Source organism: Vanessa cardui, chromosome 29 (assembly GCF_905220365.1).
Source record: "Vanessa cardui chromosome 29, ilVanCard2.1, whole genome shotgun sequence".
NCBI classification, from domain to species: domain Eukaryota; kingdom Metazoa; phylum Arthropoda; class Insecta; order Lepidoptera; family Nymphalidae; genus Vanessa; species Vanessa cardui.
The window spans coordinates 6,345,572-6,372,845 of record NC_061151.1 but is presented as its reverse complement, the minus strand read 5'-3'; the positions used below and the strand labels follow the sequence as shown (position 1 = coordinate 6,372,845).

Genomic DNA, 27,274 nt, shown 5'->3' with positions numbered 1-27,274 from the left:
ATGCTGTTTACTTATTTTGCCTGTAATAGAAATGAATATATATAAAATTGAAGTAATACTGTATAAAATTTATTTATCTTTAATTAATATTATACGCTAAAACAATGACAATGAAATTGATTGTAAATATAAAAAAGTTTTTCATGACGTATAATGTTGTTGGTCTTATTAATTTGTTTTAACTTGAAATTTTATCCCATGCGTGTAACCGAACTGCCAACCGACATGGCGCCAGCGCCGTTGCGACACAGTAGCGTGACAAGTCATGTCATTTCTGCCCATGATATATGAAAAAATCCAATGGCAGATTCTTTTTTCGGGTTCGATACTTCGGTATCGGTAAGTAACAAAAAGTTTCTATACATTACAACAAGCTAAACGGTATTTACTAAGTTCCTATTCGCTCCTGAAAGTAGAGCGCCAGCGTGCCAATACAGTTCATCATTGTAGTCATTTCTGCAAGTTTTCTCATGTTTTAACTCAAAAATTGCTTAATATACACGTATATTCAACGTAAAACTACATATTGATGTGTATTTTTTCATTAAGATTTTCTTATAAAGTGGAAATTAAAGTAAAATTCAACCCTATGCGCTTTCAACATTTTAGGTTTTCCGTATACAATGTTGTCAATAGTGTACGAAGATTGTGTTTCTAAATCTGTCGTTTTTCACTGAATTACTCATTGTTGGTCTGATATCATCGTTTCCACGTAATTTCTTTCTGAATTATATCCATCTGATGTATTTTGTCAACCAATATGAATATTTAATGGCCTTATTTTATTATTTTGTCAGTAAGAACATAAATAATTAAGAAATATGCACAGTGTAACAAATAAACGTCCATATTTAAATAAAATATGTTCAAATATAAATATATCAAGTTTTTCTGAAACAATATCAAAATACAATTCAGTTCAATAAATATTATAAATATTTAATAATTTAATCAAATAATCTATTTACAGTGTTCAAGTGTATTTAAACACGACTTAGAAATGATAAATACAATTATACTGACTTTGATATAACCTTACTTTTCAAACAAAACCGTTGAGTTCATAAAACACCTTACAACCCTATATTTATGACAATTATTAATCGAGCTCGTTTTTGGCAAAATAATTGACACAGAATCAAAATACAAATAAGAATGGTAAACAAGATAAATACCTTTCTTACATTTTGACCTGTATTTGTGTTTACTTTCACTTTCTTACTGAAATAAATTTTTATACATAAATGATTCATCTATAAATGTTAATTAATTATTCTGGTTGTTGTCTTTTTCTCTCAAATGTCAAATTAGTGAAGTTAGAAGGTGATAGATTTGTATTAACTAAACACAGTTGATTTTAGTTTATAAGTCGTAAATGCATTGCTAATATTGGAGCTTTTTTTTACGACAGTGATTAATATGTGTGGTTAATATCTATAAAATACAGGTTTCGTCATTATTATTACCGCAGAGTACAATAAGACACAAAACTCAGCATTGTATGGGTTTGATATGTTTTAATCTCTAAGCTTAAAGTTTTTGTGTGGGTGAAATCTTGGAATTGTATTTTATACTACTAACTGAATTGAGTTGAAAGTGCCCTGCCCAAGGACTTTCCGTGCTAGTGATATAATTAATATTTTATATATTATGTATACACCATATGTCTTATACATATCGCTATTGAGATATATGCGAGTATATATGTTAGATGTGACAGTGAGAGTGATATAAAATGTTTTTTTCAGAACTTAAATGACGACGAAGGTGGAGGAGAACCATCAGAGGAAGAGTATGACGCACTCAATAATGAGACCTTTGGACAAGACTGTAAGTACTATTTTGATCTCTTACGTTTAACGTAATCAACGATTAAGAGAAACGATAAACATATCTATTATGTTGAAAATATGTCATATTTTTGTGGATATAAATGAAAATTCTTTATTCTGGTTTATAAAAGCACTTGGATTATGTTTACGGTATTGAATAAAATCTAAAGCTACCACTATTAGTATTCCCAGTTCTTATCAGTAGAATCTACTTGAAAGAAACTGATTAATTACTCATTTCTACCGTTTTAAATGCAATTGATTGTGAAGTGAGAGATTACCATCATTGATATAAGTATAGTTGTGTTTCAGATATAGAAAGAGAATTAGTTGAAAATTTAAAGCAAATGGTTATTGGTTGTGAAACAATGTATATATATATCTCATAAATAATTATCAATACAACAATATATTACAATGAATGAAATGAAATCAAATGTTTCGTAACATATCAATAAGTTTGATTTATAAGAAATATTACTCAATAAAGCATTACAAAAAAATTTTAAATAGTATAAGATGGCTGGAACAGAATAATTATTTAATTTCTTGCTCTTAAAGATAGATATAATAAATCTTTTAATATAATGCTTCAAGTGTTCACATGGGATTACTGACAAATGCATACATACATTTTAATTGGTCGATTAATTTGATGTCAGTTCTGAGCATATGTTTTTAATTTTATAAATTGTACAGGTGTTTATTTATTTAAAAATAAATGATTAATTATTTATTGGCTTTAAGAAAAATGTTTTTATCAGCAAGTAACAATAATAAAATATTAAGTATGCTCTTTGTGTAAACAGCTATTATTGGTGGGGGCAAAGTTCTATAGAGATACCGGCATTGTCATTTTAATTTGATGTCTGTTCAGTGAATTTGAATATTATCTGTGTAGGATATGTTGGAGACATAAATAAATCATTGTGTCATTTATTTCCCATCTCTTGGCTAATGCCAGTTATTGTAAAGAGAATGGGAACTTTGCCCGCAGGCTGTTACAATGTGTTATAGTAGATATGCAAGTTACCTTACAATGTTTTGCTTCATTGAGCTTGAGATGAATTATAAATACAAATTAAGCTCATAGAAATTGAATGGTGCTTGTTTCTGTTTCATACTTCAACTTGTTTTAGCCACTGAGGCATCATTGTATGTTATCATAGTATCCTTAAAATATTACGAAAAATAAAATAAAAAACCATTAATTCATGATATCTCCTGACCGATCTACTTATCAAAGTTATTAAAAAAAACATGACCAATAATGCTCCCTTGTGGGACACCCTAAGTAAGTGTTGGCTTCAGTACAGACACCTGTTTCACACTTTATTAAAATATTATCTTTAATATTATAATATGGATTATAGTATCGGAATGATTAATAAAACGTTAGGATCTTTGTTATAGCTGTTATTTTACATAACAAAATTTGTAACTCATTATCAAAAGCTTTGGATTAATCATCAAATTTTCTCAAGGCGCTAATGATTCTTCAAAATGTTTAAGCAAAGTTGTTTAATTAATCTTAAAATTGATGTTCTGAAGTAATAACAGGATGAAACTTTGCAGATTATTTAAGTATTCTCTAATAACGAAATTGATCTTTGAAATAGAAAACATAATAATTGTAAATCAAGGTCATTGTTCGTGGTGATTAAAATTTAAACACAATTTTTTTACCTAATAGTAAATCACTTTTATTTTCAATATAATAACACGTTCACACAAAATAATTAATAACGTGATAGTTAAGTCAAAATGACGTCAAAACTAACGTTTGCTATGGATAGGCCCTTTTTACGATATTTATGTTAATTGTAAAAGTATATCTGACGACCTCCGTGGTTCTGGGTTCGATTCTCAGCCGAGTCGATGTAGAAAATTCATTAGTTTTCTATGTGGTCTTGGGTCTGGGTGTTTGTCGTGCCATCGTTACTTCTGATTTTCCATAACACAAGTGCTTTAGCTACTTACACTGGGATCAGAGTAATATATGTAATATTGTCTCATATTTATTATAGTGTTTTACAACATAACAGTTCGGAAAGTTATATATAATGGTTCAAACTTATATAAAGTTATATCAGTTAAATACAATGAATATATCCTGTCTGACAGTCAACCAGTAATAGTAAACTTTTCCAAGCTTTCTTGGAAAATGTATAGAAACGTTTGTTTTTTATTTAATAATGTTTTCTTAAACTATCTTAATGATCTGATCTCTGAAGAGCTGAGATGGCCCAGTGGTTAGAACGCGTCCATCTTAACCGATGATTGCGGGTTCAAACCCAGGCAAGCACCCAACCATATATATGTGCTTAATTTGTGTTTACAATTCATCTGGTGCTCGGCGGTGAAGGAAAACATCGTGAGGAATCCTGCAAGTGTCTAATTTCATCGAAATTCTAACACATTTGCATTCCACCATATTAGAACAGCGTGGTGGAATATGTTCCAAACTCTCCACTTAATGGAAGAGGAGGCCTTAGCCCAGCAGTTACTTTGCTTTTTACTTTATATATAAAGTTTCCGTGCTTTTAAGATCTTTTGATAAGAGATAATCTTTTGCAAGTAAAGTAGGGATACGAAAAGGTTCGTATCTTAAGATCTATTTTCGTGTGATCAGTAAGGTCGATAATATGCTTTACCGATTGAAAATCACATTACGTCGCAATGATTTCATATACAGCATCAAAAGGTACTAAGAGCTTAAGACTTGATAAAGGAATTGTACTTTTTTTAAATACTGTATTAATTCTAACAAGTATAGATTGTATAGGTTGTAACAATGATGTTGTAGTAAACAGATATGTTATTAACACGCAAATGTGAAGATTAGAAAACTTCCTAATTGGGACGTTTGCCTTTAGTTGTTTTACGTAGTAATACGCTATAATACATCATAATTACGTAGTAATACGTTTTGCGTAATTAAAACATCTAGTTATCCCTTTTACTTATTGTTTTTATCAAGCTATCCTTTTTACTTTTAACGATATGTAAAAATAAACTAAAATAAACGGTCCCCGGTGCGGCACACTTCATACATAACATATCTGTTTATTAGAATATCATGGGTTGTAAAAACAGCATCTGTTTCAGCGGAAGAATTCGATTGGGAAGTTGAACACGAACATTTGGCTGAGCAACTTGAAAGCAGTCGGAGGAATGCGGCTCTCGACGAGGCTGATTCGCGACTCGGTAAGATCCCTTCATGATTATCATCATCACATAGTATAAAACAGAGTCGCTTACCGCTGTCTGTCCATATCAGTGGCGGATTTACCAATAGGTTACAGCCGAATGGGCCGGCACGCCCGGGGTAGTACCACTCTCTCACTTAAAATCGGCCGTAAAGTGGTAGCTATGCTACCGCGTTTCGTCTGGTAAGTGAGAGGTCCGGAGGCCCAATCCCCCCCTCCAAAACTTGATGGTTGCGCAGAATATGGTTAAATTACCCCAGGAGGGTACCATCAGCGGCAGCGGTGGAGAATCCCTCTCTGGGTATCCATGCTCAGGACATACACCACTTGAGCAGGGATGCCGGCGGTTTTTCTAAACCTCCTTCTAACTTCTACTCCTTTCTTAAAGGCCGGCAACGCACCTGCGAGTCCCCTTGTGTTGCAGATGTCCATGGGCGGTGGTAGTCAGTCAAGTATCCTGGAGCTTAGGGAGGCAAATTTAGCCCAAATTGTCTTTATCTTACAGTAATAAATCTTATAATTATATGTATACAATTAACGTCCGTAATACGTATACTCGTCACTACATTTTCGGTTGCAAAAATAATCTAGTAACTGACAGAAATATCACCTAGTTCATAATCATACTAATAACGGGAAAAAGTCAATGGTATTGAGGGCGATAGAAAACAAATCGTAAATTTACATTTTGAAAATAAATTGGGATTGTGAACTTAAGAAACATATCGAATTTTAATTGTCAGTCAGGACAGCCAGACCTGTGTTTTTAAGATTCTTTTATAATCTTTGAAGAACAGGAATATGGAAGTGTAAATGTCCGAAAGGATATCTCCAATTTACAAAAATTATGGTAAATCATACTTGGCGATAGGAACTTACTCGAGGTGGGTAGGTCAGGTACCATATCGCCTACTTAGTCTGCCGCTATACTGCCTTACTCAGTGCCGTAAATAGCCTTTTCTGCGCCCTGTGCGAGCTTCTATAACTGTGCCCAATTTAAGCAGACCCTTTGCCTATTTTACTGTCTCACTCACTAAAACTTAAACGCAGGTTCACTACTGCAAATGCGTTGTCCATTAACGATAAACACTAAACACAAATACGCTCGTGCGCTGCCAAAAAAATGAGCGCGATGTATGTTTTTGATGATACTAGCATGTAAGTACTTTTGTATTGGAATCGAGTACCAGGGGCTCAGCGGAATCTTAACAAGAGCAAAACGAAAAAACAATAGCCCTGCGCAGTCTGTCTATTATTGCGCCCCCGAGAGTCTACGCCCTGTGCCTGGGCACCGGTGGCACCGCCCTATTTACGCCACTGGCAGTACTTACGTATTGTTTTGTTCTGATTTTAAGGATGAGAGAGTAACAGTCTTGAATCTTAAGGTTAGTGGCATTATAAGTTACAGCGCGGAAGTTGATGCGTTGGTGACTACAAGGGGCTCATTTGATCAACCGGCTTAAATATGACCATCAATAACAAAACATACGGCGACAAAGCCCTTTATTTTTTTCATATAACAATACTATGTTATGAATTATGTATAGTATGACACAAATTAGATGTAGCATCGGAAAATGCAATGAAATGATTTACACGACCAATAGAAATAGCTCCCTATCGCGCCATTCGACGCTATTCGTCGCTATAGATTCGCGCGTCATTTCAACCCGAGAAAACAACTGCATGTAAATCTACGTACCAAATTGACGAATATATTAGGTCATATAATATTACAAGTTACTGCGTTTGTGTAAAGATCATATTCACATGAGAAATAAATATTGATAGTTTGGGATAGCGTACTCGATTCGGATGTGATAGGTTTTACGAATTTCGCCGACGCTACATCTAAGTTGTGTCGTACTATAATGATTTTTCGATATTTGTAACATGAAAGCATTTTGTTAATATTTTGTTGATTTTATATTACAGAAGCATCCCTGTCTCAGCTAGTTTTGGACGAAACGGATGCGCCGCAGACTCGAAGCCTCGGCTCGAGCGTGTGGCGACATGACCTTTCTTTCCCGGCGCCAACGGTACGTACTTTTAAGACCTAGGTTCCTAAGAAATTACTAGGTCATTCCCTTAAGATGTTTTCAGTTATAATCAAACGTAAAAGCTCATCAGGGCGTTTGGTCTTGTACTTGATTTATCTTCTAGTATTTTGGGTACATTACCAAAGATTCCTTTCTTGTCATCATCTTTATCCCTCTGCCCTTATCCCATCCCATATCCCTTTGGGATCGGCGTAGCTTGTCTTCTCCTTCCATACTTCTCATTCTTATGTCATGTGCTTGTTGGTAGGGCTTTGTGCAAGCCAAGTGTAGGTACTACCCACTCATCAGATATTCTACCGCCAATCAACAGTACTTGGTATTGGTGAGTAAGCCAGTGTAGCTACAGGCACAAGGGACATAACATCTTAGTTGCTAAGATTGGTGGTGTATTGGCGATGTAAGGAATGTTTAATGTTTCTTACAGCGCCATTGTCTATGGGCGGTGGTGACGACTAACCATCAGGTGGCCTATATGCTCGTCCGCCAATCAATAGCATAAAAAAAAATGTATCTTATAAGTAAGATTCTTTCCAGCTATATCATCTTTCACACATACATCTTTGTATCTTACAAAATTTCCAAATTTCGAATGTTACTGAAAAGACTCGTTACCTAAATGAATATTGCTAATAGTTATTATGAATTTCGCAGCCAGTTCCAACGCTTAAAAATGTCTGCACGGTGGAGGAGTTGGAGAGACAGTTGCGCCAAAATCAAGCGCCGCAAAACTACTCACAGAACTACTTTCAGGTTTGTACGAAATATAGACGTCCAATAAAGGATAGAACAGTAGTTCCCAAACTTAATTTTCTCGTCACCACTTTCAAAATTTTATTGGTTTCGGTGGACCCCTGCTGCTACATTTCTACCATTTTCATAAAGTCGTCAAAAAATTAAAATTGTGTCGCTTCTGAGTTTTGTCTCTATATTCCGATAGGTAAAATAAAAACGGAAAATAGTACATTTTCTAACACTTAATTATTAAAGGAATAGAATTACAAGAAAAATTAATAAGGTAATATAACTATGCTTACATTTTTGCTCTTTACTATCAAAAGCAGATAAATTTTCGTGGATCCCCATTAACATCTTATGGACCCCCATTTTTTATTCACGCCTACGTAGACCCTCCGTCATGTCTCCCGTGGAGCCCTGGGGGATTTCTCTGCGATAGATGATGTGAATTAAATAAATATCTACATTTAAGATTTTAATGTGGTATTTTCCTCTTTGTAGCCAAGATTTCCTCCAGTTATCCTTCAAAGGCCGCCAGGACTTCAGGCACCAGTACCACTACCATTTGCCCCACAGCAATCTATGGCTCATAATATGAACCAAATGAACCAACCCTTGAATAAAATAATCGGGCAAAATTCTCAAATGAATCAAAACCAGATGATGAATCACATGACTCCAAACATGAATCAAATGGGACAAAATATGAACCAAATGGGGCACAACGTAAACCAGCTTGGTCAAAACATGAATCCTCTTGGACAAAATATGAATCAGATGGGACAAAATATGAACCAAATGGGGCATAGTGTGAACCAGTTCATGCAGAATTCAAATCAAATGAATCAGTTTCAAAATAACCAAATGGGACAAGGTATGATGAATCAGATGCAAAACATGAACGTCCATCACCAAAACAATCAAATGATGCCCAATCAGATGGGTCCAGGCATGAATCAGATAGGTCAAAATATGAACCAGATGGTGCAAAACCAGATGCCCCCCAATATGAATCAGATGGGGCAAAATATGAACCAAATGGGTCAAAATATGAATCCGATGGGTCAAAATATGAATAAAATGGGACAGAACATGAATCAAATGGGGCAAAATATGAACCAGATGGGACAAAATCAAATGATACCGAACGGTAATCAATTCGGTATGAATCAGTTTCCCCACATGATGGGGCAACCTAGGATGATGGCGCCCCCTCCTGGTATTGGCATGCCAAGACAAAATTTTAGCCCTAGTATGAATCAATTCAATCCTAATTTTCGTGTAAGTAAAACTTTCAATTGAAACTTTTAATATTCTCTTTTATGCATAGTAAATTAAACTATTTATTGTATAACAGAAGAGAGAGAGAGTGTGTGTTATTTATGATTATTAATAATCTATACTACTATTTTATTATTTTAACTGATAGGGTAGCGAATATTTAAATGATTATCATTGTTATAATATAAAGAAAAAATCTGTCATAGTAAATATGCTGAAGCATATTTAATTTTGAATTTTAGTAATTTATTCTTTATCAATATTAGATATATCTCTTATTTGTGTTATAAATGTTGATAAAAAGATGCTTATGTCTCATTAATAAGAGTTTAAGTAAAAAGTAAAAAAGTAAAGTAACAGCCTGTAAATTTCCTATTGCTGGGATAAGACCTCCTCTTCTGTTATGGAGAGGATTTGGAACATATTCCACCACGCTGTTCTAATGCGGGTTGGTGGAATGCATATGTGGCAGAATTTCGATGAAATTAGAGACATGCAGGTTTCCTCACGATGTTTTCCTTCACCACCGAGCACGAGGTGAATTATAAACACAAACTAAGCATATAAACAATCAGTGGTTCTTGTCTGGGTTTGAACCCACAATCATCGGTTAAGATGCACGCGTTCTAACCACTGGGCCATCTAGGCTCAATAAGAGTTTAATAGCTTTATATAATTACATTTTTAATTAATTATGAAACATGTTACAGGGACCTTCAATTCCAAAAAACGACCAGACAATAACACAGTCCAACATGGTCATGAATCAAATGAATAAGCAACAATTGAACCAACCGATCAAGCCGCCCAATCAAATAACACAATCCCCACAGAGCAAAATTCAGAAGTCGGTTCAAAGCGTTCAGAATGTTGTACAGAATCAACCAAAGCTGAAGAGTCGGGTTTATAATAACTCAAAGAACCTAACCTCGCAGAATATGGTGCAAATTATACAGAATACTCATCCGATGCTCCAGTTCAACAATAGTTACCACAATGCGAGCCATCATCCCATGTTGAATAACAGGAATATGTTCAATAACCAGGCCATGAATAATCATAATATGGTGTTCAATCGACAGAATGGTACATTTAGTAATGCAAATAGGTTAGTATGTTTTTTCATATATGTTATTCCTATGTGTGTATGTGACACTTTTGTGGTTGTTTGGGTGTGGATAGTTGAGATTACACCCGGTGTGTCGAGCATTGATTGTGGACCCAAGACATCTCTTTATTCATAAATAATAATATTATTTCATTTGGAGGAATGTTGGTCAGATAGCTGAATCTCTACATAGTATAAAACAAAGTCGCTTTCTCTGTCCCTATATCTCAATAGTATACTTAAACCTTTAAAACTACACAACGGATTGCATGCATGAATAATATAATAAAGAAACACTGCCACCCTCTCATCACTTATTCTACCGCCAAATAACAGTACTCAGTATTGTTGCGTTCCGGTTTGAAGGGTGAGTGAGCCAGTGTAACTACAGGCACAAGGGACATAACATCTCAGTTCCCAAGTTGGTGGTGCATTGACGAAGTAAAGAATAGTTAATATTTCTTACAGCTTCATTATCTATGGGTGATGGTGACCACTTACCATCAGTTGGCCCATATGGTCGTCCGCCAACCTATACCATAAAAAAAACTTTGTAGTATATTCAGTATCAGTAATGTATACTTATAAAATTGTTGGTTGATTGAACTCACAGCCAAAACAGATTGATAGATTCAGAAAGTTATCCATCTTGTGCAAAGTAGCTATCTAACATATATTTGTCTCTTTCAGACATTCAAACAGCGATGATAGTGCAAGCGATACAGATGACTACGCTGGCCTCATGACGCAGAGAGAGAAGCAGTGGCTCATTAATATACAGATGTTGCAATTGAACACAGGAACACCCTATATACACGACTTTTACTATACGGTAAGTTCTTTAAAGAATAGCCAAGTCAAAAAATTTTTTTTTTACATGTGAGACAACACCACATACAATACTCTGATCCCAATGTAAGTAGCTTAAACACTTGTGTTATGGAAATCAGAAGTAACGACGGTACCATAAACACCCAAACCCAAGACAACATAGAAAACTAATGGTATCTACATCGACTCGGCCGGGAATCGAACCCGGGACCTCGGAGTGGCGTACCCATGAAAACCGGTGTACACACCTCTCGACCATGGAGGTCGTATTTTATCTTTAATACGCTGGCCTCATGACGCAAAATAGAAGTGTTTACACTTTCTTATTGATAGTCAAAAATCTACCACCGGTTCGGAATTTAACACCTCAGAAACTCAGCGGGATCTATATAAAAGTAAAGTAAAGTAACAACCTGTACATTTCCCACTGCTGAGATAAGGCCTCCTCTTCCATTAAGGAGAGGGTTTGGAACATATTCCACCACGCTGTTCCAATGCGGGTTGGTGGAATGCACATGTGGCAGAATTTCGATGAAATTAGACACATGCAGGTTTCCTCACGATGTTTTCCTTCACCGCTGAGTACGAGATGAATTATAAAGACAAATTAAGTACTCGAATCAGCGGTGCTGTCTGAGTTTGAACCCACAATCATCGGTTAAAATGCACGCGTTCTAACCGCTGGGCCTCTAACTCGTGGAAAGCCAGTCGCAGAAGCTGGTCTAATTTGACAAACCAATCAGATGAGAATTACACTTTCTTGATAGTCAAAAATCTACCACCGGTTCGGAATTTAACACCTCAGAAACTCAGCGGGATCTATATATATATATTTATTTTTCCAGGTCTTCTTAGAGAGGCAGGCTAACAAAGAAAAGGAGGGTGTGAAAGAAGCACACAAAGCCAATCAACAGAATCATCCCTTCTACAGTGGAGGTAAGGTTTCCTTTGTACTCTATTTCTATTCAAGTGTAAGTGAAGTGAAACTTCTATTCATAAAGTATTGAACTAATGGTCAGATAAGGGGTTGTCCATTTATCACGTGAGGCTTGATAGGGGGGGTGGGGTTTGATAAAAATCACGAAAATAACACAAGAATGTAGTAAGATATCTCGTGTATTTATTTTTTCGTCTAATGCGCGACTTTTAAACAAATATGGTCCTTAATTTCAGAATAAAATAAGATTATAGTTTATACCTGTATTTAAATTAAGATAATATTCAGAAAATTTTAGGATTCGTTGTAGGTAGTAAAAATATACGTGATGTTGAGAAGGGGGAGGGGGGGTGGTCTTAAACCTCACTATCACCAATGGGGGAGGGGGGGTTAAAAATGCTAAAAAAAGATCAAGTGATTAATGGACAACCCTTAGACCTGACAAATCAAAATCAAATCAAACAAATCTTAGATTTATATATACAATTCCGCAATTCTAAATTGTTGGATCACGTAATAAATTGAATAATAATGAAAGAAAATAAAATTCCGCAGACATTTTTAACTTTTCCGTTTCGTAAATTTAAATCGTTTGTAAAAAATACATTGGTAAAAAAGGCATGTTATTCGATACAAGTTTTTTATAGATGATAAAGCGTGGAGTTAATACCTGTTGACTTCCAAGCAGGATATATTAATTTAAATAATTGTATTGACTATCATGACTGTATTTTTTAAATGTTGAAAAAGAGTAACTACTGTATTCTTATCGGTAGAATCTACTTTCCGAACCGGTGGTAGCTTCACTAAATAGGGTACATTCGTTGATAAAACTTTGATTTTGAGTCATAAAATCACATTATTACTTTATCATACTAAGTTAGAAAGTCGTAATTTTTAATCTACATGTCACGTGACCTAAAACACCGCCATGGTGTGACGTAATTGCGGCAAATACGATCAGTTCAGTTATTAAAAACGCCTATTTGTCAATTTTTGTATTTGTATTTGATGGAGCTCGTTTCGACATTATAAAGAAATGTCTCATTCAAGTAATCTAAATGTATGTGTATGTGTGAGTCGAGATGGCCCAGTGGTTAGAACGCGTGCATCTTAACCGATGATTGCGAGTTCAAACCCAGGCGAGCACCTCTGTTTCATGTGCTTAATTTGTCTTTATAATTTACATCTCGTGCTCAGCGGTGAAGGAAAACATCGTGAGGAAACCTGCATGTGACAAATTTCATAGAAATTCCGCCACATGTGTATTCCACTAACCCGCATTGGGACAGCGTGGTGGAATATGTTCCAAACCTCTTCAAAGGGAGAGGAGGCCTTTAGCCCAGCAGTGGGATTTTACAGGCTGTTGTTGTTGTTGTTGTTTTATGTGTATGTTTATATGTGTGTGTTTGTGTGTGTGTGTGCAGCGGTGAAGCAGGAGAGCGATCTGCGTCCGCGCGAGCGCCACAACTCTCACCGCCACAACTCAACGGGCGACGACGCGCCGCGCGCCTACGTGCCCACGCAGTTCGAGAATTCGCTCGGCAAGCTGCAGGTAGCCTGCCTCACTGCACACCCGTTATTGCCAAATTTCCTCACTTGAGATCAACGTTGCCCTCTGTGGCTCTGTGCTCGCTCCATATTGCCACATTTCCTCATTTAGATCACCGTTGTCACTTCAGAGCGGCAAATTTATAATGTTCGTGCTACGATCGGAAGAAGTTAGTGTTAGTGGTCACCACCGCCCATAGACAATGGCGCTGTGAGCAATATTAACCATTCCTTGCATCACTAATGAACCACTAACCCGCTCGCTATATATATAACATATCCTCAGTTGAGATCACCGTTGTCACTTCAGAGCGGCAAATTTATAATGTTCGTGCTACAATCGGAAGAAGTTAGTGTTAGTGGTCACCATCGCCCATAGACAATGGCGCTGTGAGCAATATTAACAATTCATTGCATCGCTAATGCACCAAAGGAGCTAAGATGTTATGTCCCTTGTGTATGTAGTTACACTGGTTTATTCGCCCTTCAAACCGGAACACAACAATAAAAGTACTGTTGTTTGGCGGTTGAATATCTGATGAGTGGGTGGTACCTACTAGTATAGCAAGTAACTAAAATCTAGAACCGTTTTGAAAATATGTGTGGTTCGTATGTCTCGTCCTTTTTTTGTATGGGAGCATTACTTTTATAGTCACTATAATGGGTAAAAATTGTATAATATATATATATATATATATTTATGGTATAGATTGGCGGACGAGCATATGGGCCACCTGATGGTAAGTGGTCACCATCACCCATAGACAATGACGCTGTAAGAAATATTAACTATTCCTTACATCGTCAATGCGCCACCAACCTTGGGAACTAAGATATTACGTCCCTTGTGCCTGTAGTTACACTGGCTCACTCACCCTTCAGACCGGAACACAACATTACTGAGTAAACCATTTATTTTGCTACACACATACATATCTATGCATGTGTGTAGCAAAATAATATAATCTTATACAGGAAAAATAAATTAAAGAACACACTGTAGGTAGCAAGGGGTCAGTATAGGCTGTGGTAATGCACAACACTGATTTTCAGATGGCCCCTGACTATTGGGTAAACATAAAGACATGCGCGCACACGAAAATAAATAAATGAAATTATAAGAACAAAAACTAAAAAGCCCTTATACTAAAAAAAAAAGAAACATCACATGGAACTTAGAGATAAGATAGACAGACAGACAGACTTAGACATTATACATAAGTACTGTTATTTGGCGGTAGAGTAACTATATACGTATATATTTTTTTTAAATGGCAACAAATTTATATTTCAGTGTGGTAGTGTGACGGCTCCCAGGAAGATAATCGACGTGGAAGTCGTCGCTGAGCCGGCCTCCGGGAGACAGTCCCGGGCTCCGAGTGTGGCGAGCACCACGAATCCTGCTGAGGTATATTTGTCACTACTTTCCTACTCTAATAAGTCATGGCAGATTCTTGGTGAAAATAAATAATAAATAAATATGAGACAACATCACATACATTACTCTGATCCCAATGTAAGTAGCTGAAGCACTTGTGTTATGGAAATCAGAAGTAACGACGGTACCACTAACACCCAGACCCAAGACAACATAGAAAAATAATAATAATCTACATCGACTCGGCCGGGAATCGAACCCGGAACCTCGGAGTGGCGTACCCATGAAAACCGGTGTACACACCACTCGACCACGGAGGTCGGAAAAGGTTCTGCGGTGGTAGTACAGAGCCTATTTAAACCCTGATCCAGCTTTTGTTTGGTGGATAACTACGTAATAGTGTTCTTTGTAACTAGTAAGGCTTTATGGTAGTTTTAGGTGGGTATTTACGCGTCCAATAGAAAAAGCTGTTGGCACCCACTGTTTCCCTATGGTTTAAGATTTCCAATTTTGGATTTCAAAGTTTCTTCATAACAACAACAACAACAGCCTGTAAATTCCCACTGCTGGGCTAAAGGCCTCCTCTCCCTTAGAGGAGAAGGTTTGGAACATATTCCAATATGCTGTTCCAATGCGGGTTGGTGGAATACACATGTGGCAGAATTTCTATGAAATTTGTCACATGCAGGTTTCCTCACGATGTTTTCCTTCACCGCCGAGTACGAGATGAATTATAAAGACAAATTAAGCACATGAATCAGCGGTGCTTGCCTGAGTTTGAACCCGCAATCATGCATAAAGATGCACGCGTTCTACCCACTGGGCCAAATACGGTTCAGCGGTTTAATTGACAGCATTACAGACAGAGTATTTTTAATATTACTATAGATTATCCCCAAACATTTGATATATATATATATATATCAAATGTTGAATGATTCATTCATTCATTCATTCTTTTCAGGTGCCACGCGAAGTCCGCAGAACGAAACAACTCTTACTGGATATAGAAGCGTTATATCTCATACTGCTAAGACTTGAAGAACTCAACGATCCACTGGCCATATCCAACGCGCTGATATTGAAAGTAAGTTGAAGTAACCTCCCGAGGCCTCCTCTCCCTTATGAGGAGCTTTGGAGCATGGTTGAATAAACGGGCACCAAGTAACTTGGTAGGGCTTTGTGCAAGCCCTTCTGGGTAGGTACCACCCACTCATCAATTATTCAACCGTCAAACAACAGTACTCAGTATTGTTGTGTTCCGGTTTGAAGGCTGAGTGAGCCAGTGTAACTACAGGCACAAGGGACATAAAATCTTAGTTCCCAAGGCTGGTGGTGCATTGACGGTTTAAGGAATAGTTAATCTTACAGCGTCATTGTCTATGGGTGATGGTGAGCACTTACCATCAGGTGGCCCATATGCTCGTCCGTCAACGTATACCATAAAAAAAAAATAACCACGCAGTTCTAAAGCTGGACGAATTAAGCAGATGAAAACAGTGGTGTTTCTTTGTGTTTCAATTATTCGTTAAGATGCACTCGTTCTAACTCCAGTCATCTCGACTCGGAATAAACAATTTAGTATTCAATCAATTCGTCGCCTTTAAAAACGTCATTGTTACACAAATCCGTGATAAACGGGCGTGTCAACGGTTTCTTTCTCGACCAATGATATGACGCCATTTCAAGGTCAAACTTATTTATATATCTTTACTCTATCAGCCATTACTGTCGACTATATTTACCTTTATTACATATGCAATGCATATCTTATAGTATTAAATGATCACATATTAACAACAACAACAGTAAATTTCCCACCGTTGGTCCTAGACCTTCTTATGCCTTTGAGAAGAAGGTTTGGAACATTTGCATGTGCTCATGATGCTTTCCTTCATCGCCGAGCATGAGATGAATTAAACACAAATTAAGCACATGAATATTCACTGGTGTTTGCCTGGCTTTGAACCCGCGATCATCAGTAAAGAAAGACGCATTTTAACCACTGGGCCATCTTAGCTCATATTAACGTATAAAGTTATTTCAGGAAAGAGAAGAGAAACAGAAACAGCTTGAACTGGCCCAGAAGGAAGCGGAGATTGAACAAGAGGAAGATTCTAATCTATTCCTCAAGAACATAGAGTCCGTACAAAGGAGACCAAAACAGGAGAGCCCTAAAAACGAGTGTATTGACAAGCGACAGGTAGGTGGAACGTCTTTCGATTGTAATTGTTTAAAAATGGAATGCATTAAAAAAAAATTTGAATTCCCAAATTTTTTTTGTATACAGTACGGCACAACTTAGATGTAGCGTCGGCAAATTCAATAAAACCGATTATTGCAGATTCACAACCAATAGAAACAGCTCCCCATTCGACGCTATTCGTCGCTATAGATTCTCGCGCAAATTGACGAATATATTAGATCGTAATGATCAAGATATTATGTTTGTGTACATATTATATTCGCATAAGAAATGAATATTGAAAATTTGATAGAGCACTTTGCCGATGTCATCTAAGTTGTGTCTTACTATACCATTTTAGTATTTATGATATTAGTAAAGATGTTTACATAATATATTGTTATAGGTAGTTAACCTGGCGTTATGTCAGAAGCCAGCACCGATCAAGAATCTCCTAGACGAGGACAAGGATGAATTACTGAACAAGATGTTTTCTGGTCTCCTGCATAGTGATCGACTGCCTCAGATGCTGACTGTCAGGAAAGGCAGGGTAAGTGTAAAGCCAAGATTTTCTACTGGGTTTAGTCAGCTGAGTTTGGCGTCACTGACAGGGACTCAGTAATAAATATTGGACAATATCACATATATTCCTGGTTGTGAGAAATCAGAAGAACAGACGGTACTACAAACACCACCACAAGGCAACATAGTATTGTTGTATATATTACTTGGTGGTAGGGCTCTGTGCAAGCCCGTCCTAACTATAATGCTAACCTAACCTAACCTAACCTTGGGTAGGTTAGGTTAGGTTAGGTTAGCACCACCACTTATCAGTTATTCTACCGCCAAATAACAGTATTCAGTATTGTTGTGTTCCGGTTTGAAGGGTGAGTGAGTCAGTGTAACTACATGCACAAGGGACACAATATCTTAGTACCCAAGGTTGGTGGCACATTGATGATGTAAGGAATAGTTAATATATCTTACAGTGTCAGTGTCTATGGATGATGGTGACCACTTACCATCAGGTGGCTCACCCATGAAAACTGGTGTACCTAGTCGCGAACGGAAGTCGTCAAGGATAGTACTATTAGCTAACGTGTACTTACTTTTTTTTTTTTTTCGAAATGTGTATTGCTGTTGGCCCTATTGGCCTCTACAGCGTCACCGGGTGGGGTAGGCGAGCTATATGCTCAGGCCTAGTGATGGGAGCCCACTGAAGGGCTCAGAATACGCGCATCCTAAGGGTGCCTCCTATGAGGCCGGACCTCGGCTTAGGACGCCGTCGTCGACTCCAGGGAGGAATGACGTGTGCATTCAACGTCGTACGCCTAGGCGCCGACGTGTCGGTAAATAGGGACCTCGACCGGCGGGGTCGGTGTGTGTCTGTACCTATCTGGGTAGTGTTGTCGGCAGTGAGTCTGTCGACGGGATCGTGTAGGACGTGCTTAGGACGCCTACGGATCGGACAGGGTCGTGTACTTACCGTAACGTGTGTTGTATGTATTCCAGGCGTTACTGGCGCGCTTCCTGCGGCGCGCGCCGGCGGCGCACGCGCGCCTGCGGCCGCTGTGGGCGCGCGTGCTGCGCGCGCTGGCGCCCGCCGCGCGCCGCGACGACGGCGGCCTGGCCGCGCTCGCGCACCACTACCGCCGGTACGCACCCGACCCGCTCGCAATACGTAGCCTCACTGTGTTTGCTGAGCCAGTGCAGTAGAAACAGTACTTCCATAAGTGTTTTATTGACATAAAATATAGACCATTATCGTCCACAGCTACATTCAGAGCACATCAGGCTGGTCTGCGGTTATAGAGTCATGCAGCTTCCTCTCCGAAGCCCTGGACCCAGCGAGGACCCCCCATGTGTTGACTACTTCTGTAAGTTTGCCCGCTGATCTAACATTTCCTATATGATATTCAAGAATTATATATATCTAATGTCATCTGTTACTTATGCCTTATGTGTCCTTGACAATGTCCATGCAGATTTTTATTATTTTTAATAGGCTATTTGACAATGCAAAAAATAAAGTGTCCATAACTAAAAATGCAATGCTTTTATAATCTGTTTTTTTTTTAATCTGTCACGTGACTTGAAAACGTCTATGCAGATTTCTATGATGTTTAATTGTTTAATATAAAACGTAAAAGTTAACAAACATATTTGCTATATACAGACTCAATTTTGAATTTGTAATGATAGTAAAGATGGAGTTGATTTGTTGACCTTGATCATCTTGATAAATATAAATTATCTCGAATTATGTTTTAACTCCAAATTAAATCTTAAGTACTCATTATTATAAACCAATAAATTAATCATTTAGATACGATTAATAAAGATGGACAAGAGGCGACCTTATCACTAAAACAGCACTTTCAAACATATTATTTGACTTCCAGCTGACCCTGAGCTGCGTCTGCGCGCTGATGGAGCGCGCCATCGTCCTCGTGAACACGCCCGAAGCGACCGCCAACGAGAGGCAGTGGTACAAGTTCCTCAAGAGCCTCGCGAGGGCGCTCAAGAACACGACCCTCATCGTCGCGAAGCCCATACAACCCCTCCCCGAAGCGAAGGTCCTGCATCACATCAAGCAGCTGGAGTCCAGGTCGACGATAGAGATCTTGCAGCGAGGTAAGGCGGCGGACTTCGAGCTGACGAAGACGGACGTCTGCGGGCAGCTGGTCCAGCATTTGTGTTGATGTTTGCCCAGGGCGTGTTACGCGCGCACGGGCGGGTCGGGTTGGTCGAGTGCTGGAGTTGACTGTTGGACTAATTTCTTATTCTATAGGGAATTGTAGTGCGACACGACTTAGATTCACACAACCAATAGAGACAGCTCCCTATCGCGCCACTCGACGCCATTCGTCGCTATAGACTCTCGCGTCAGCTCGACCCGAGACAGCGAGCGCGTGTAAAGCGACGCGTCGAATTGACGAATATATTAGGTCATACGATATTACGAGTTATTGCGTTTGTGTAAAGATCATATTCGCATGAGAAATGAATGTCGATGGTTTGGGACGGCGCGCTCAGTTCGGCTGCGATCGGCTGTGCGACTGTCGCCGATGCGAGCCGAGTCGCGTCGCGCTGCACTCACAGTGTCAAGCGCAGCGCTCGCGAGGCGTCGGCGACTGTACGCGCTCGGCCGACCGACCCGCTCCGCCAGTTATATATTTGTATAAATGAATTATTCTAGCGATATTCTTCTTACGGTCTTGTATAAATTGTAGATATTAGGTACGTGCTGATTTGTACTCTATGCGATTGATTTTAAAGTTCAATATCGGATGACTGCTATTGTGGAATCAAAGATTATCTCTTTACGTTGACTAGATTTCGCTGTTGAGAAATTTTACATAATTATTGAATGAGAAACGAAAAGTATAAATTTCTTGATGTGTAAAAAAGATTAAAAATAAATTGTAATTTTTTTTTTTTTTGTAAACCGATAAAGTAGGTAATTTCTATCAATTGTATATTCAATGTGTAATTACTAATTATATTAGGTGTATGTATGTCTTAGGAGTCGAATGTAAGCAATTTTGTAAATGTAATGTATGTAATTAAACTGTATGTTTTTATTTTGGTGAGATTGTTCGGAAATTGTAAATCTTTAATTATTAAACAAAAAAAATTGCTTATTTTCCGCTCTGTTATTGATACGTCATTCTGATATTAGTTTAGCAAAGAATGGCAATACTGAAAAGCTTTTATTATTTTAAGATGGTAACACCGTCTGTGTGTTGTCAGGTTTTGAATCTTCGACGTTGGATTTTTTTTGATAGGAAAGAAATTAATGAAGATTTTTATCTAGTAAAGTATATCTATTGGGTTATAAAATTAAAAAGAAAATCCCAAGTACAAACGATTCTTAGATTTATCTCGTTATTAATAGAATATGTTGTGTTATTTTCGATGCAACTTTGTACAGTCAACGTCGAGGATTTCTTGAATTCGTCAAGTATTGATTCTGACGTTACAAAGCCTGGCAACACTGACATTGATAATACTATATGAATTTATATTTTAATCACGCATCTGTAAATATTAAGAAATATAACACTAGAATTGAAGCTTTTTATTTAAAGAAAAAGAGACAAATATTGCTTTTTTTTAAATCGATAACGGGGTTGCTATACTAAATAAAAAAAAAGATCCATTGAATTTTGTAATATGGAGAGAATATGTTTGTATTCCATAAAAATTCTTGGATAAAAATAATATAGGACTGACTTTTTCGTTTCATTGTTGTTTTTTTTTCGTCTTAATTAATCTGTGATCGCCCATTGGTTAATATTAAAAATCGTATTTCGTAGGAAAAAATCAGTCCTCAAAACAAAGTCACATCTCAATATTTGTTTTATGTTATGTGAATTTGTATTTTATATATTAATATTCATTGTCTCATTTAGGGTATATCGTTGTTTAATCTGTGGAACTCTGTATTGTCTATGTTTAAAATTAACCCGTTTCCTATCATAAATATAATATATGTTCATCTCAACTGTTTGCAACGTAGTTTAACAAGTAAAAACCGGATTGAACTGGATTCATCTCGCTTGGACTAAAGCGGACAGCTGAGCTCGTGTTTGTATGTCTTTTACACATTTTTTATATTCCATAACATTATAAGTCATTTTTTTTAAATTAACTTCATTAAATATTTACTGCAGATCATAATTAACGATTTATTTAATATATTAACTAACCTAAATTAGCTGTAAATGAATGACGTCAGACCTTTTGCGAGACGTTTTTGCAATGCAAGCACAAAATTCTATCCTTTAGTAGGTATTGGCGTTGTTTATATTATTTTATTAACTAATCCAGTTTCACTATCAAAGACTTCTCGACAAGTTTAGTGAGACCTGTTCCTTATGACCAAGGAGTAGACTTTAAGTCTCCGCCAGTATATAACAATATATTATGTGCCACGTCACGGCCTCGTAATGTGTTTATATATATGACATAAGTGAAACTGAGTCAGTTAATATTCGTGTCTATAACGTACATACACACATCAGAAAGCGTGTCGCAACGACAGATCTATATATATAATCTATTTGCTTATATCCAAACAAAAAACGATCAAAATTAGACCGACTTTAAGCGGTTACAATGATTTATATGCAGTTTATACCAAATCGAACCGGTTCAAACCAGTTTCGCTAACAGCTGATCCCTCAGATTGCACTGGATTTTTTATGTGTTTACTGATATGCCTCAATGGGATGATGATAATATATTGCTCGTCGTTTTCTATCTCGGAACTAATGACTAACGTCGAATGGCAGATTTGTTCGCTTAACGCACTTATTATTAATATATAAGGCGGGAATTTCACATGTATAATTTAAATTTGCAATTATATATAAGTATAAATATTTTATTACAATTAATGTAATTTATATATTTTTTTTATTATTAAGATATCTCGAGAATATTGACAAGGATGTCAAATTTTAAGATACGTGTCTTATTTATCTGTGGTTGGACGAGCTCGCCCAACTAAACGTCATAATAATGTTAAAAAATTGTTTTAATTATCTTTGGTCCAAATTCTCGAGATATCTTAAGATGTAAGTATAAATTATATTAATTTAATAATTATATTAATAATACTGGAACTCGTTTGGGTGTATGTTTCGAATTCCCGTCTTAAACGAATCTTAAAGTTTAATATATTATTGCAATTTATTGTCAAAAGATTTTTGCGCGCCAAAATGTATGTCAAAATGACATTGCTAACTTAACGCGCGGAAATCTTAAACGTTGAAGTTTATAAGATCAACTGCCAATTCAGTTAGAAGCCAAGAAACTTATCTGGATCGAATTTAGTGTTGCTATGAACAATGCATAACATTTGAAATTGTTGCCAAAATAAATAATTTAAACTATAAATACGAAAGACAAGTGCTTGACGGAGTGGCATTTCAAGATGGCGTCTCAATTTTCGCTGCAGATAAGTTGTTGGCATTGTAAATTGTTAGTTATACGATCATTTGTTATCACAACATTTATTTTTAAAACGTGTTTCGTTTAATCGCTGGTGGAGTTAATTTTTTTACTATCTATTGGTAGTTTTTAGTTTTTTTTTATCAGTAAAATAATTAAAATGCAATTTGTTTATAGTATATATGTGTTTTATTGCGTCTGATACCCTGATTGAAGTGAATATTTGAAAACCTGTCAGAACACATTGCTTTAGGATAGAGAGCTCATGATTTATCAAATGTTAGAAAGTGTCAGTGTAAAATGTAGTAACAGCCTGTAAATTTCCCATTTATAGGCTAAGGACTCCTCTTCCATTAAGGAAAGGGTATGGAACATATTCCACCTCGCTGTTCCAAAGCTGGTTAGTGGAATACATTATTTATATTTATATTATAGCAGAATTTCGATGAAATTACACACATGCAGGTTTCGTCATGATGTACACGACGCACGACATGAATTATTTATTTATTTATGTACCAACTGAGTATACAGAAAATTATGTTAATGAAAAATGTGTACAAAGGGATAACTTATCTCTAACAAGAGATCTCTTCCAGAAACCCTGAATCTAGTGGAGATTATTTGTAATACATATTTATGATGTAGGTACAATATCAATTATTTTATATTATAAAATTGAAATAGACTTAACGATAAATGAATATATTACACACTAAATACAAATAAATACATTCAACTTATATAGATACAAAAAAAATATATATATGTATACATACATATCAAATAAATTAAACTTAAGTGGAAAGAAAGTGTTTATTTATTTATTTATTGCTTTAGAAATACCATCGGCATATTCACAAATCATATTTAGGAAAAACAACAAAAGAAAACTTGTACAGTGTGATACACCATTACTGGTATTTACATTTTACATTTTACAACTTACATGTTAACAAAGGTAACTAAACACTACACTCAAACATTAAATAAAATCTGTGAGAATAAACTTTAAACAAAAAAAAAATATCAATACAATAGGATAACAAACAATCTTTGATAACAAAAAGGATATTATAATTATTTGACTTACCAATAACACTAATATTTTTAAATATTAAATATTAATTACTAACTAAAACAGTATTTAAATTTTTCTTAAAACTATCACTACTTAGTTCGTATATGTCGATGACATGGGAGTCGAGTTCATTGTAGGATCTCATACAACGAATTAATGTCGAAAATTTTCCAACATTTGTGCGATATCTAGGAATGGCGAAGGTGCTTTTAATTGGATACCGAGGAATGGTTTTCGGAACATATAAATTTATTTGAGAAAGTAGCCTTGGAGAGTCTATGGAGTTGTGAATGAGCTTGTGTAAAAACATTAAATCGTTCAGAGACCGTCGTTTCTCCAATGTATCTAGCTTAAAGTATTTAAACGTGTCACATAGTCTGCTCGATATGGACAGCGCCTGTCTTTACATGCTAAAAATCTTGTAAAACCCTGTTGAATTTTTTCAATGCGACTTTTATAAATTTTGTAACTTGGACTCCAAACTGGTGATGCATATTCTAAAACACTACGAATCAGGGAACGATACAACGTTATAATAGCTTGCTTAACTCTGATTTTAAACGGTCTTATTGTAACATTATTGTGGAAAATATTGTCTGGAAGAGAGTTCTATAGGCGAGCGGATTAAGCACATACATATAGTATACTGGTGCTTGCGTTGGCTTGAACCCGAAATCATCGGTTAAGATGCACGCGTTCTAACCACTGGGCCATCAGACCATCTCAGCTCAAGAGATGGCCTAGCTCGGTATAAAATGAGTTGGTTTTAATATTCGAATTCAGACATTACTTTTGTAACAGATATAAAGACAACTAAACAACTTTGAGCTTGAAGTAACGAGGCTCTACATTGTAATCCTTAATTAGCTCTAGTGTATCCGTGTAATCTGTGGTATTCATTAATGATTCGCGAAAAAGCCGCTTTGATTGTAAAACGGTCATAATGGTGTTTAGTTTTTAGTTCTTATCGAAACTAAGGATTTAACATAAAGCGAACAAAGCGACGGGTCCCAAGAACAAAATCGTATCTGCGAAATTCCTACTTTACAGTGTGATGGCTTAAAGTTTTGTAAAACTATGTTTATGAATAATTTCGTTTGATGAATAAATTTCGAAGGTTTTTTGATCATTCAATCAAACCAAACAATCAAACACACTACCGTGTAAATGTGTGTGTGTGTGTGTAATGTTATACAGGTTAATAATTAACAATAAAGTCGATTTTGTCTTATTTTTCCATAAGATTTTGTTCTTGGGACCCGTCGAAAGTTGAGTGGAATATGAAAGTATTTTCTATAATGTAATAATAAATATTGGACAACATAACATACCTGACTCTGACCGCAATGTAAGTAGCTAAAGCACCTGTTGTGTAATGAGAAGTAATGATGGTACCCCAAACGCCATCACGAGACAGCATTGAAAAGTAATGAATGTCTTTCTACAGCGACTCGGGGGGAGTGGCGTACCCATGTAAGCCGGCGCACAGCCGACGCGCCACTCGACACCGCGGAGGACAGTGCTTACCGTCGGGCGCGTCGGCGTTGCAGGCGCCGCCGGCTGCGGCCGCTGTGGGCGCGCGTGCTGCGCGCGCTGGCGCCCGCCGCGCGCCGCGACGACGGCGGCCTGGCCGCGCTCGCGCACCACTACCGCCGGTACGCACCCGACCCGCTCGCAATACGTAGCCTCACTGTGTTTGCTGAGCCAGTGCAGTAGAAACAGTACTTCCATAAGTGTTTCAAGTGATATTGACATAATATATAGACCATTATCGTCCACAGCTACATTCAGAGCACATCAGGCTGGTCTGCGGTTATAGAGTCATGCAGCTTCCTCTCCGAAGCCTTGGACCCGGCGAGGACCCCCCATGTGTTGACTACTTCTGTAAGTTTGCCCGATGATCTAACATTCCCTATATGACATTGTCCAGTTGTAGATCTCTATCCCGTCTAATGCTGATATATTCAAGAATTATATATAACTAATGTCATCTGTTACTTATGCCTTATGTGTCCTTGACAATGTCTATGCAGATTTTTATTATTTTTAATAGCCTATTTGACAACGCGAAAAATAAAGTACACATAAATAAAAATGCAATGCTTTTTTAATCTGTTTTATTTTAATTTGTCACGTGACTTGAAAACGTTTATGCAGATTTCTATGATATTTAATATAAAACGTAAAAGTTAACAAACATATATTTCCTATATACAGACTCAATTTTGAATTTATAATATTAGTAAATATGGAGTGGATTTGTTGACCTTGATCATCTTGATAAATATAAATTAAATTAATCATTCAGATACGATTAATAAAGATGGACAAGAGGCGACCTTATCACTAAAACAGCAATTCCAAACATATTATTTGACTTCCAGCTGACCCTAAGCTGCGTCTGCGCGCTGATGGAGCGCGCCATCGTCCTCGTGAACACGCCCGAAGCGACCGCCAACGAGAGGCAGTGGTACAAGTTCCTCAAGAGCCTCGCGAGGGCGCTCAAGAACACGACCCTCATCGTCGCGAAGCCCATACAACCCCTCCCCGAAGCGAAGGTCCTGCATCACATCAAGCAGCTGGAGTCCAGGTCGACGATAGAGATCTTGCAGCGAGGTAAGGCGGCGGACTTCGAGCTGACGAAGACGGACGTCTGCGGGCAGCTGGTCCAGCATTTGTGTTGATGTTCGCCCGGGGTGTGTTACGCGCCACGGGGCTGGGCGGGTCGGTCGAGTGCTGGAGTTGACTGTTGGACTGACGGGAGTTGAATTTATTTCTTATTCTATAGGGAATTGTAGTGCGACACGACTTAGATTCACACAACCAATAGAGACAGCTCCCTATCGCGCCACTCGACGCTATCCGTCGCTGTAGACTCTCGCGTCAGCTCGACCCGAGACAGCGAGCGCGTGTAAAGCGACGCGTCGAATTGACGAATATATTAGGTCATACGATATTACGAGTTATTGCGTTTGTGTAAAGATCATATTCGCATGAGAAATGAATATCGATGGTTTGGGACGGCGCGCTCCGTTCGGCTGCGATCGGCTGTGCGACTGTCGCCGATGCGAGCCGAGTCGCGTCGCGCTGCACTCACAGTGTCAAGCGCAGCGCTCGCGAGGCGTCGG

General features: G+C 37.3%; 2 protein-coding genes across 2 annotated transcripts; both read left to right on the top strand.

Annotated features, from left to right (window-relative positions):
* Positions 1–185: 185 nt before the first annotated feature.
* Positions 186–27,085, top strand: LOC124541834. Its single transcript, XM_047119742.1, has 18 exons — positions 186–339; positions 1,749–1,830; positions 4,941–5,039; positions 6,977–7,080; positions 7,753–7,851; positions 8,338–9,117; positions 9,828–10,225; positions 10,916–11,057; positions 11,902–11,997; positions 13,429–13,548; positions 14,839–14,952; positions 15,887–16,009; positions 16,970–17,125; positions 17,514–17,657; positions 18,620–18,762; positions 18,882–18,984; positions 19,510–19,867; positions 26,889–27,085. The coding sequence occupies exons 1-17, from the start codon at positions 301–303 to the stop codon at positions 19,807–19,809; spliced, it is 3,042 nt and encodes a 1,013-aa protein (XP_046975698.1). The 5' UTR covers positions 186–300; the 3' UTR covers positions 19,810–19,867; positions 26,889–27,085.
* Positions 23,417–26,895, top strand: LOC124541830. The gene is made up of 4 exons (XM_047119739.1): positions 23,417–23,465; positions 25,594–25,801; positions 25,928–26,030; positions 26,531–26,895. The coding sequence occupies exons 1-4, from the start codon at positions 23,432–23,434 to the stop codon at positions 26,828–26,830; spliced, it is 645 nt and encodes a 214-aa protein (XP_046975695.1). The 5' UTR covers positions 23,417–23,431; the 3' UTR covers positions 26,831–26,895.
* Positions 27,086–27,274: the final 189 nt, after the last annotated feature.